The sequence below is a fragment of the Antedon mediterranea genome, chromosome 7 (assembly GCF_964355755.1).
Source record: "Antedon mediterranea chromosome 7, ecAntMedi1.1, whole genome shotgun sequence".
NCBI lineage: Eukaryota > Metazoa > Echinodermata > Crinoidea > Comatulida > Antedonidae > Antedon > Antedon mediterranea.
The window spans coordinates 3,927,730-3,940,458 of NC_092676.1; the positions used below are offsets into that span (position 1 = coordinate 3,927,730).

A 12,729-nucleotide genomic window follows, 5' to 3' on the forward strand; every position below is an offset into this window, starting at 1 on the left:
AATAAAGACAATAATTTATATAAGGTTTGGGATTTTTAAAGAAAATATAATTTTGAGCAAGCTAGGGAGTTCTCCACGTTCACGAGACCGGGTTTGACCACTGGTTTTTGGGTGTGAAAACATAGTTTCTGTTCGAATAAAATTCAGACTGTTAACGCTTTGTAAGTAATACTTTTATTTTTCATTATTACAAAGCAGTAAACAAATATTCATGTTATGTTAAAAAATATTTTTATTTTGTTATAATTACTTAGTAATTTGTTAAATAAGGCTAGGCCTAGAATCCGTATTTGACGACCCTCTTTAATCTACACGTCACTGCGACTGAACAGACTGAACGACCATAATAAACTCGAGCGGGATATGCCTGCCTAAAGTAGCACAGGCCTAGTCTAGATTTTGACAGTTAGATATAGGCTGCTGTGTTATGTTTATTTATTTTATATAAGTTTACTGTATATTATATAATTATAAGTAAAAATAACAAACACATTTTTTAAAATTTAAATTTAGAAAATGGAAAGTTCAGAACTTCGATTTGGGGATGCCCACTTCCCGCAGATTGACCTCAGTAACAAACTAATAATCAAAGTTCAAATAGGAGACGACATTCGAAGAATACCAATTCATAATGAAGATATCACGTATGATGAACTTATTCTTATGATGCAGCGAGTTTTTAGAGGAAAACTTAATAGCACCGATGAAGTGGTAGTAAAATATAAAGATGAAGGTTAGCACTGTAGAACTTCTATTTAGATTCAAGATTCAAGAAATTTTATTTGTCCATAAAAATGGAAATTCACTTTGCTTGGCAGATTAAAACAACAATATTGCAACAATTTAATAGTTTAGCGAACACCTCTTAGGGGACACCTCTATTTAGCGGAGACCTCTATTTGGGGACACTTCTATTTAGGGGACACTTCTATTTAGGGGACACTTCTATTTGGGAGACACCTATTTGGGAGAAACCTCTATTTGGAGGACACCTATTTGCCTGACACCTCTATTTAGGGGACACCCTATTTATGAGACACCCTATTTAGTTGACAAACAAGGGGAAAGAGGCCTATATGTTTTTGTACTATTGCCAACCCCAGTTCAGGACACCCCTATTTAGGGGACACTGTCTTGTGAACCAATGAGGTGCAATATACGCTTAACACATATATTGACAGCCTTTAATCAGGACACCCAATTAGGGGGAAACAATCCACTAAATATCTCCAAATACTTTATTTAGTTGACAAACAAGGGGAAATATATGTTTTTTATAATATCTATAACCAACCCCTATTCATGAAAGAATCCACTAAATATTTCTAAATAAAATTATATTTTTTCTTTAGATGGAGATCTGATTACTATATTTGACAGCTCAGATTTGTCCTTTGCAATTCAATGCAGTAATAGAATTCTGAAGTTGACTTTATTTGGTAAGTCTTTCTAAAAAATAAATATGGTATACACCCTCTCCCCTGTCACACCCTTGCCACACCCCTGCCAAACCCTAGTCCACATTGATCAATCATCTTCCATTTTTTTAATCAGTAAATGGACAACCTAAACCAATTGAAAGTGACCAAGTTAAGCACATACGACAAGAATTAGCTGATATTAGAAACAAAGTCCTACAATTAATGGATTCGTTGGAACAAACATCAACAGACACAACACAAGGTAAGGTGATGCACTGTACTCAATTTATAAAGCGCTTCTCCCACGTGATTTGTCTCAACAATTATTATTATACACTTTATCCTACATAACGGATGTAAATAAAATAAAAAAATAAAATTAGGTGATCGAATAGTAGGTTATTGTTAACGACATGATATAATCTGCCACACAGTATGCATAAGTATAAAAATGGATACGCTGGCTTTACGGGCTATACATTGTAACAATTATTGTTTTTATTTATTTATTTATTTATTTATTTATTCATTTCCCAACCAACAGTGAGCTCATGGTTCACCACTTACAGGAGGGAACACAGACAAACACGAACATATACAAAAACAAACATTAAACTAAACTACTAACAATGTTTGATTGATTGATTGAAATATATATTTATACTGGGTAACCTCTTCAGTCAAAGACTGATGTCCCAGAGGGCCCAGTTGGTGATCAGTGGCTGTGATTTACTAATACACCGGGGTAACCCCCTACTCGTCTCGAAAGATGTACTAGGTTCTTTAAGGTGCACACGAGCAAGTTGTGTACACTGGACCTACGGTTTATAGTCCTTATCCGAGAAGACTCTGGTTTCAGTTTTATCGCAAACCAGTGGTCGGCCTTTAAAATCTCATGCGTTGCGAAAATTGCATCGCGTTGAGTAAACACTAATTATTTAAGCAGTACACACTAATAATTAAAGCAGTATACAAGGACAAGTAGAACATCTAAATTATTCCTTAAGGAAAAGAAAACAATTTCTTAAAACATTGTACACTTGAAGCTATACGCACATTAAATTACATGTGTTTACCGTAACAATGTTATAGTACTTAATAAGGATTAATAATAATAATAGTAGCCTTATATAGCGCCTAATACAATGTTTCTAAGCGCTTTACACACAAAAATGATCCATAAAATATCATAAAATAACCAAAAAAATAAGTAAAGCAGAGGAAGTGTTTACACCACTCCATTCTCCACCACTTTGTACAGTAGCTCCCATACGAGAGTTCGCCAGAACAGCTTTCACAGGAGCCCTGTGAAAAAGGCATCTGTCTATCATTATCATATCCTACCAGGGAGATCTCCCTGACCCTACCAAAAAGAAAATAGATGTTGTTTAATAATTTTAAAAAAATATTGAACATCGTAGGCACAGTGTACCCAAAATATTTGTTTGTAATTTAATTTATTATAAAAAAATTTTTTTTTTTTTGGCAATAAAAGTTGAATAATAGTAATTTGTATACACTTTGTTTGTAAGTAAGACTATACAAGAATTCATCATTCATCCATACTATAGTGATAGTGAGAGCAAGGCAATCTAACAACAGGACAGTGAGCTTGCCTTGAACAAGATAGGAACTAGTAACAGTCCTTTGATCCTATGTCTGGCTGCGGCAAATACCAACCGTACTGTACTATTTGCATGTTCCATCACGGTGTCTGTTGGGCATGGAACTGATGTGTCGCAGCAACAGATAAACACTTTGATCTCTGGATCTCAACATCTTGTTGTTAGATTGCTTTGGTAAGAGTAGGATAGACAAAGTTTTCCTAGACTTAATTATGGATATTTGCATTCAGATAAAGGTAAAATGTTTAATTATGCCTTCTTAAGCTTGGTTCCCACTAGGATGCAACGCAAAGAGCTAGACACAACGCAATTGAGTTGGCCAATGACAAGCGATAGTTTGAATAATCCATCACTTGTGATTGGTCAAATCCTTTACATTGCATTACGTTGTTGTCTTGCGTCTCTAGGGGGAACCACGTATTATTCCACCAATTGTAATCATTTTAAATCTATCTTTCAATCTTTTGTTTTTCTAGCTCAAGTAGTTGAATCCACACAAGATGTTGATACAGCATCAAAGGCAGTTAATGTTACCAGTGAACAGACTGCTATGTTTGACCCTTACAAGCAACGTCAGGCCTCTGACATTAGTGCTTCTTTTTATGGAGAAAAATCAGGTAAATGGCAAGCCTTCCAACTCTATATTCAAACCCTTCATTATTATTTTATATGAGTAATAATAAAAATAATAGTTCATTCTTATATACCGCATAAAAGCAATCTCTTAATGTGCTGCACATTAATACCCTGGTCATTTTTTTAATCAAACACGTATGGAAACATACTCCCATAATAATGCAGCTGGTAATCAGCACAAAGATGTGTCTTGATCTAACTGGGTACCCATTTATACACCTGGGTGGAGAGAGGCAAACGTATACAAGCAATGTGACAAGAGTTGGCTACTATAAATTGAAGTTATTATATTATATAAAGTTATTGTTTTTTTTTTTTTTTTTTTTTTTTTAAATTTTTATTTACTGTACTTTTATAGAGCAACCAGAAAGGTCTGCTTCTCCAGCTGATAGTACATCAAGTCTAGGCTCATCAGCTAGCAATCAAGTAAGGCAGCAGCAACAACATCAGCAGCAGCCTAAGCAACCGATGCAGGGTGCTACACCACAAGCTACTGCACCACAACAGCCTCCTTCACAGGCTAGCCCCTACAATGGTATGCTTATTTTGTTCTTCCCCCTTTAGAACTGTATTAGTAATAAATGTTTTATATACTTTTTTTTATTTCATACGCATTCAGCAGCGGGTAACTCGCCAATTACAGGATGGATAAACTATTTAACAATTTATCATGCTTATAAAACTAAGTCTCATTTGAGGCTTAGGGAGTGAAGTTGAAAGAGTTGTGAGTTACAACCCTGGCACTAGGTCAGGATTGAACCCTGTAGCTTGAGATTGGAAGGCAAGCATGTTAACCACCAAGTTACAGCTTCTCTCCTATACTGTACTGTACAATAGTCTTCTATTTTCTTCTAAATATTGATAATTTATGTTGATTCATTCACAGCAGGAGTTGGCCAACCTCAACAAGCTAACCAGCAACCAGGCTTCCCTCCTGTAGCTTACAACCAACCACCGGCACAGCAACAACAACCAGCGGTACAGCAACCACAACCAACGTCGACATCACAACCAGCAGTGCAACCACAACCTGGCTACCGACCACAACAACAACAACCCCAAGGTTATGGTACCACTGCCCCGCAGCAAGGCTACCAACCACAGTACGCAGGACAACAACCAGGACAGCAAATGCCAACACCAGGCTTTCCCCAACCAAATCAACCAAACCAACAAGTTTACAGTCAATATGGACAAACTGTACCACAGGGCCAAGAAATGTACCAACAGCCGGGACAACAACCGGGATACGGTGCTCCCGGTGGTGGAAATCCTTATACTAGAAATTCGCCATATGGCAGACCTAGTTACCAACCTGGCCCAGGCTATAAGTAAAATTATGTGTTTAAAAATTATTGAAAACATTACATGTTGTACAAAAGCATTATTGCCCCTATTGTTAGATTATAGTAAGATTGTAGTAGACTTTGTTGATTCTGGCACGCACCACAAATCAAATTGCTTAACATCTGATCATGCTCATTGACAAAATTTGCGTTGTGATAGTTGCCATCAAATTCCAAGGCACTGATTGGTTAACATGCACAGACGTTAGATACAGTAGATCCACCATAAGGAAACACCGTTGAATAAATGAGGGGTTTATATACTTTAACACTACATTCATGGAACACGCCTATAAAGGAACAGTCTCCAAGGCGTCCCCTTTACATTTAGGGGACACGCCTAGGGACAGCCTCCAAGGTGTCCGCATTACAATCAGGGGGACACGCCTATAATGAGACAGTCTCCAAGGCATCCCCTTTACATTCAAGAGATACACCTATAATGAAACAGTCTCCAAGGTGTCACCTTTAAATTCAGGAGACGCGTCTATAAAGGGACAGTCTCAAAGGCGTCCCTTTACATTCGGGAGACACGCCCATAAAAAGAGAGTAGCCAAGGTGTCGCCCTTTACATTCATGGGACGCGCCTATAAAGGTGTACAAGGTGTCCCTTTTAAATTCAGGGGACATGCCCATAAAGGGACAGTCTCCAAGGCATCCCCTTTACTTTCAGGACACGCCTATAAAGGGACAGTCTCCAAGATGTCCCCTTTACATTCAGGGGGACACGCCTATAATGAGACAGTCTTCAAGGTGTGTCCCCTTTACCTTCATGGGACGTGCCTTTATAGGGGTTTCTTCTGATAATACCTCATAGTTCTTGTGTTCCAACAATAACAAGTTTCAATATTTAGTTTATCATTACACTGATTTAAATTTTGGAATAAAATATATGAAAATTGTAAATAATATTAATATAGTCGTTGGAAAATGATTCTATTATTCCAAGTAATGATTACATTGATAATCTTTGTAATACATGTCTTATTTAAATGTTTATACCGAAAATCTTACTTATGAGCATCAATAATTGAGTAAAACACATATTTTTTAAATAGGGGTATGTTTATTTTGTCATTTTGGTAGTAAATTCATCCCCAATTTGACATGTATACATTTTCTAACAAACTTTGCAGATTAAGATTAATAAAATATAATTACCCAGATAGATTTAGTATACTGTAATATAATAGTATGTGGTAAGATAATGATTTTGATTCTGTATGTCTCTGTCTGTCCGTCTTTTTTTATCTCGTGTTTTCAGACAAGAATGGTTTTGTTGATATTTTACAGTACAATTTATTCTTCTGGTAGCTCTATCACATACCAGATGTGGATTTATAAGAGGCACATTATGTACATGTGCTCTATCACATACCAGATGTGGATTTAGAAGAGGCACATTATGTACATGTGCTCTATCACATACCAGAAGTGGATTTAGAAGAGGCACACTATGTACATGTTATTGTTCATGCCGTTCGCAAGAGCCGACACCATACCCCTTTATACACAATGCTGGATCCCTACATACATTTTTTTTATGTACACACACAATTTGCTTCACCTTACATTTGGTAACTAAGGGTTTCAAATTTCCACATCCTTATAAATGGTGTTAAAATATTCGTAATATAGAATAATTATAGTTTTGTTATTTTATTTCATTAAATAAATATTTCATACATCAATGCCACCAATCTGTATCATTTGACTAAACTTGCACATAGTTTTGAAAAACAGATATTACTCATTTTATGGACTTTCATCATTTTTTTTTACATTAATTTATTGGTTAATTATAAAATTGTGTATTGCTGCTTATATTTCATAAAATTTAGTTCATTAAAATGAATTATGTAATGATCTTATTTTTGTCATTTACTTTGCTTTTCACATACCTTGAATTTACATAAAAATAAAGTTGAAAAATACTTCCATTGCATTTTAATAATTATTTTTTTCAATATTGTTTATTGTGTACAATTAAAAACTGAAAAGTTTGGTTAGCAGGAAATCTTTCTATTTTTAATTGCATAATTAAGTAATTTTGATATACCCTGTACTAGTATTGTTTATCTATTATGACTATAGCTAAATACATTGTACAATTTTTTTTTTAAATTGCATTAATGAGTTTTCTGAGCCATTGTCTATTTTGATATTTTGGATAGTGTACACTTACAGACCTGAGGAAACTCTTAGTTTGCAAAAAAAAAAGTTTCATAAAGTCTCTTAGTGACTTGATTAGGAAACATTTAAGCATATCACTACCATATTTGGGCACATCACACCTTTTTTTGTCAAACTAGTTTGATAGTGTAGACAGAGCTTTAAGCCTAATCATTGTTTTTATGTCAAATCAGTTGACTCCTTGCTTTTACGTAAATCTTCATTTGTTCATTCACGTCTTGTTGACTGTGTGTCTGTGAAGTACCTTCCGGTATTCTGCTTTTCAAAATTTCAATTTCATCACAAATTTCCTGTAATTAACAACAAAAGTACAATTAAAATACAGACTCTGGTGCTTTTGATTTGGACCTATGCATGTTGTGTCATTGGTTGTTGCAAAGCCGATTTTCCATTAGGCGAATTTGTTCACCGAATCCAACGTTTTGAAGAGAAAAAAATTGCCTACTCTCTTTCCACTACATGCGCAAATAACTGCAATGTTCATGTTCCTAGCATGGCTACTGAGCATTTCAATTCGCATGAGTGCTTATGAAAGCATCATAGCCTATTTCCTGATTGGTTGCACAATATTTCGCTTCGCAAAAAGTAGAAACAATACGAACTAGTAAATTTCGCTGAAGCGAAAAATCAAAGGAACTAGAATTCGTCAAATGACAGACAGAAACTCGAAAGCGCATAGCATGGCACTTTTGATTCACGCAAACACATTCGCCTAGTGGAAAATCGGCTTTAGAATCCACCAAAACTGATTGTTTGAAGAATAGTGTCAGGAAGCACAACCTGTATGTGCACAATGAATTCACATCACTTGTTCCTAGGTTTAATTACTACTACATTCAATCAATTACTTTAATTAAAGGTCATTCATTAGAATTCTGTATACCTTTAAGTTGTTGATCTTGGTTTCAAACTCGTCTGATGTAAAAGGTTTGCTTGTACTTTGTTGTAAGCAGCTCTAAAAAAGAAAAGTTAGTTGTTTTATCGATAAATCTGTGGACATGGCAGAGATCTTTAGGACATTAAAACGTTGGTATTTTAACCCAGGGAGGTATACAATTATTTTATACCTCCCTGTTTAACCTACCTGAAAAAAGTAAGTAAGGTTTGCAAACATTTAAACAACAATGTATTATCAAAACATTTTTATTAATTATATTACTGGAAAAAAAAGTAATGAAAACTAATGACAGGGTCTCACCATCATTTTTAAATGAATTGCCATGACAACGTGCGACAACACTTGTAACTGATCAGATTTCAAAGTGATTGACACCTCTTCTCCCTTCATTGACAACATAAATATCACACGAAAGCCTTTAGGACTTTCCGTTGTCATGGTGGCCTGGTTTACGCATACCCCAGGCGGGACGAGGTGGGTTGCAGGTAAAAGCCATCGAAACACCTTTTCATAATTTAAATCACCTAAAAAATTAGATTAGATATGAAGAATTTATATTTTTCATTTGAACTTAGTTTCCTCAAATAGTTTCTGCTTAATTTATATTGTTGCGTAATTGTTAAGACACGAAATATACCTTCTGAAGCAATTATCTGGCAAAGGTTAAAGGTCTTGAAATGTAGGACGATTGATACATTTTCTGCCCCCACATGTTGAAACTTTGGGTTAGACTTTTTCATCCAGTCATCATTTTTGGTATTAGCCTTGTATGTTCCAGAATTTGTTTGAAAGAATTTAGCAACATTAAATGAGTTTCCCATGTATTGTGGTGTCAAAGGTTGTAGAACATCTAAAAGGTCAAAGTGCATGTCATTTAAGGGAATACTAATGCTATCAGCATGAAGGTTGACCTTTGACATCCTGGTTTGTTTTGGATCAAGTTGTGCTACCAAATTGGAAGCATCGAAATGCACTGCCATCGAAATATCAATCGGAAGGTTGATCCTCTCTTCTGTTAAATTAAACTTTAACCTTTGTGTCTCGCCAGGGTGAAACACTTTTAAAGGTATTGATTCACTAAACATAATGTTGCGCTGACCACTTTGTGAGAACCAATCATGCTCTCCGTTTAATGTGACATAAAATGACCAACCACAACTCATTGTAAACAAACTGCGATTGGTTATTTCACATAAAATACTTAATTCTTTTCTGTTTCCCTGATCATCAATATTTAAATGAGCATTAGATGGGAAAGACTGTTTTCTAGATGATGATCTTTCACTACAAAGATGACAAGCTTTGTTTAATTCCACAAGTATGGCATTATGTAGCTCGGAATTATTTTTCATTGTACTCATTTCTGTTGCCAAATTGTTGATAGCGCTTAAAAGTTCCTGTATCTCCTTCCCAGCGGAACTAGCCGAATGTGGTGCGCCGATAATTCCTTCCGGAATTCGCAGTTTAGCAATATTTCCTTTTGCTGTAAGCAGGAAAACATTCCCAAGTGGTGAATCTAGAAAAGAATTATTATATATGTGTAAACATTACAAACTTATTTCATTCAAATTTCCTGTCATTGGTGAAAAAAGTGGTTAATGTGGACAAAATTGTTAAATATTGGAAAGAGGCTCTAAAAAAAATAATGTGATAGTCTTGATTAGTCTAGGTGGGCTTAGAGATTGGTCAGATATATATGGTCGCTGAGTTTTTGCTTCGGTTAGGTTGATTCTGAGGAATAGACTTAGACCCTTTGATTTGTTCAGTCTGGGGCAAAATATCACATCTAAGCCATTTATCCCCATGGTAGTGATTTTATATATTTTGAATTTTTAAACGAATGCTTTATGTACCATGTTGAGATTGGTTGTGAAAGACATCCGATATTGCAACAACTTGATTGACACCCAGGTCATTTGATGACAACATATCTGATAAACTTTTCTGGTCTGAAGTCTGTCTCTTAAGATGTACCTGCAGCAACTGGTTGCCAGTTGAGTACATCAACATATCTGGTGAGACTTTGACCACAGATAATACTGGTTCTTGAATATAACATTCCTGGAACATGGTGATATTTTCCCCGCTGTTACTCTTCAATCCAATGGTAACTAATTTCCCTTCTGTTCCCAAGAGCATCAAATTGTCTTCTTTTTTCCGAGTCTCATCAACTCGTATTGCGCAAACGAAAGCCAAAGGCTGGTATAAATTATATAAAATCTTTTTATTTGACGCAGGTGTGTTCGTGAAGGTGGTAACATCTTTAAACGGCATGGTGACAATCGTACCATCTGGAAGGCCTATGAGGACTATGTTCGATCCCATCATGTTGTGCTCCGGACTAAATATCTCATTGAATAACTCATCTTTTATAATGACCATATTTGGCAACGGGCAAGAAGTTCCTATGGTTTCTGATTCAACACAGTACATTTTGCATTGATGCATGTCGTTTGACCTTTGACATTTAAATATCCTTTCACATGTATGTTCAAAGTGTATTTTGTTATCATACGAATTGTCATTTTTCTGTTGAAATACTTTTATCATTATATCATTGTCATCTGTAATAGATGCAGTGAATAAGCAACCACCAACAGTCAACACGTTAACTAAATTTGTAATTTTCAATATAACGGCGCCTTCGTCTAATATCAAAACATCTTCAGCTGAAGAACTCTTCGTCTCATCGTCGTCCAAAAGTCCTGCAAATATATCTTCTGTTGAGTCAGATTCTGAGGTTGCCTTAACAGGCAGTCTGAAACAAAAGAAAAATTATTAAAAATAAACAAATGCATTCATTTGGCATACCATTTTTTTTTTAAGATTCTGAAATTTATTTAATATTTAACTAATAAATACTAAGTCTTTTAAACAACACATAGAAACTTACTTTTTGTTGATAATATCTTTGATATTAATTGCACATATTCTTCCACCTTCTAACCCACAAATTAATGTTGTCATCGCATTAAGTAATGTTGTACACCAACAGTGACAATCTCCGGGCAGTACACAAGTTGCCTGAAATTACAGAAAAAAAATGTTATGCCTCCCCTGTCACCTGTGAATGTCAGGAATCCTCCATCAATGAGGGAAATTTAATATAATAATAATGTTGGCTTAATTTATAAACATTTAATATCTCTAGGCCCACTACGTTTCTATAATCCCTAGGAATGTTTGATAAATCACGGGCCGCTAAGTGAGTCTAACCTGTCAAGGAGTCGTCTCTCTTCAGCTATATAAATAAATTAGGGAGGCTTAACATATATACCGTGCGTTTTCCCTGTTCGTAAATGTATAATTTAGCTCCGTTGCAGACAACTTGAACATTATCATTTTCGACTTTAATCGAGGCTACACATGATTTATTTATTGCTGGTTTAGAACACCGATCAAGCATTTGCAGGGAAATTGTAGATCCCGCCATTGTGTGTGTACCATCAAAATAAAAACATTAAAAACCAAAATAACTTCGCCCGCCACCAGCGGTCAATGAAGTTTTGCTACTTTCTTTTTTGGCGCTTACAAAATTAAACAGCTTTCAAAAGAAAAATCTTCATCAATCACATTAAACTATTTGAATCACGAACATGTACTTGTGAATGCAGATATCTGAATAATTAAAATAACCAAATTAATGTTAATTCTGAGATAAAAAAACGACTTAAATGGTCCAATAAAGTAGGCCTACTAATGGCACGCCTAATTTTTGTCAACAAAACGGCACGTGGACCTCCCATGGACTGTCCGGATGCGACGTAGACTAGTACATTGTATTGTCGTCATGTTCGTTTTAATTGTATCGAGAGTATAAACTATAATCTAACTTAAATCTCTGTGAGTCAGTATAGTAAGGACAATTTACTAAAAATGGACAACGACTATATCCATATTTCTACTGTTGTTGCTTCAATATGTATCCTTATTACAATCGTTTGGTTTTTCGCTACCCGGAGAAGCAGCAACACAAGAAGGTGCGTCGTAAAGAGACCCGTTGGTGAAGCTAGCTGCCGAAATTACAATATCGTGAAAGCGGTATGTATGGGCCTGTGGCCTGACCTACTTCTTGTCGGTCTTTCATTGTTCGGGCCTAGCCATAGATGATATTTATTGGTCTTACATCGTGCTCTTCATAATTAAAATGTTTGTTTTTACTTCTAGACAGTACCAAGATTTTCCGGCTGGACACTTTTTGCCACGATATTATCGAAGTGGGTCGGTTCGTCATAGAAATGTGTAAAATTAAAAAAGATTTGTTACGCTTGACTTTTAGGTTCTTGGTGGTTTCATATCCTCGGTCACAGCAAGGTATCAAGCTACAATTTTGTCTCGATATAAAATGTTTTAATGCAGAAATAGCACGAACGAGTCCTATTACATTTTTTAATTAGGAAAGAAATTTGTGCCAGCTAAAATATTTTTACAGCCTGTATACTATTTGAAAAAAAATGTACATTTTACTAATTTTTTACTAACTGACTATTTCAGCTATTAATAACTATTTGATATAATTTTATTTCTAGCGAAACTAACATATATTTGTTCCAAAATTTGCAATTGGATGATATTCCAACATACCAACCACGATTCCCATTTAGCGGACC

The 12,729-nt window shown here is 35.3% G+C and overlaps 2 protein-coding genes across 3 annotated transcripts; one reads left to right on the top strand and one right to left on the bottom strand.

Moving 5' to 3' along the window:
• Nucleotides 1–76: 76 nt before the first annotated feature.
• On the top strand, nt 77–6,869 carry LOC140054483 (uncharacterized). Of its 2 annotated transcripts, none has more exons than XM_072099485.1 (7): nt 77–161; nt 514–733; nt 1,353–1,439; nt 1,555–1,683; nt 3,523–3,663; nt 4,041–4,217; nt 4,572–6,869. In XM_072099485.1, exons 2-7 carry the CDS (start codon nt 517–519, stop codon nt 5,015–5,017), a joined length of 1,197 nt encoding a protein of 398 aa, XP_071955586.1. In that variant the 5' UTR covers nt 77–161; nt 514–516; the 3' UTR covers nt 5,018–6,869. The 2 variants fall into 2 exon arrangements, with proteins under 2 accessions (XP_071955586.1, XP_071955585.1); XM_072099484.1 differs by having other exon boundaries at nt 4,569–6,868.
• A 52-nt stretch (nt 6,870–6,921) lies between these two features.
• LOC140054482 (uncharacterized) lies at nt 6,922–11,596 on the bottom strand. Its single transcript, XM_072099483.1, has 7 exons — nt 11,397–11,596; nt 11,013–11,143; nt 9,973–10,877; nt 8,757–9,635; nt 8,420–8,643; nt 8,105–8,176; nt 6,922–7,511 (listed from the first exon to the last, which is right to left on the bottom strand). The coding sequence occupies exons 1-7, from the start codon at nt 11,550–11,552 to the stop codon at nt 7,386–7,388; spliced, it is 2,493 nt and encodes an 830-aa protein (XP_071955584.1). The 5' UTR covers nt 11,553–11,596; the 3' UTR covers nt 6,922–7,385.
• Nucleotides 11,597–12,729: the final 1,133 nt, after the last annotated feature.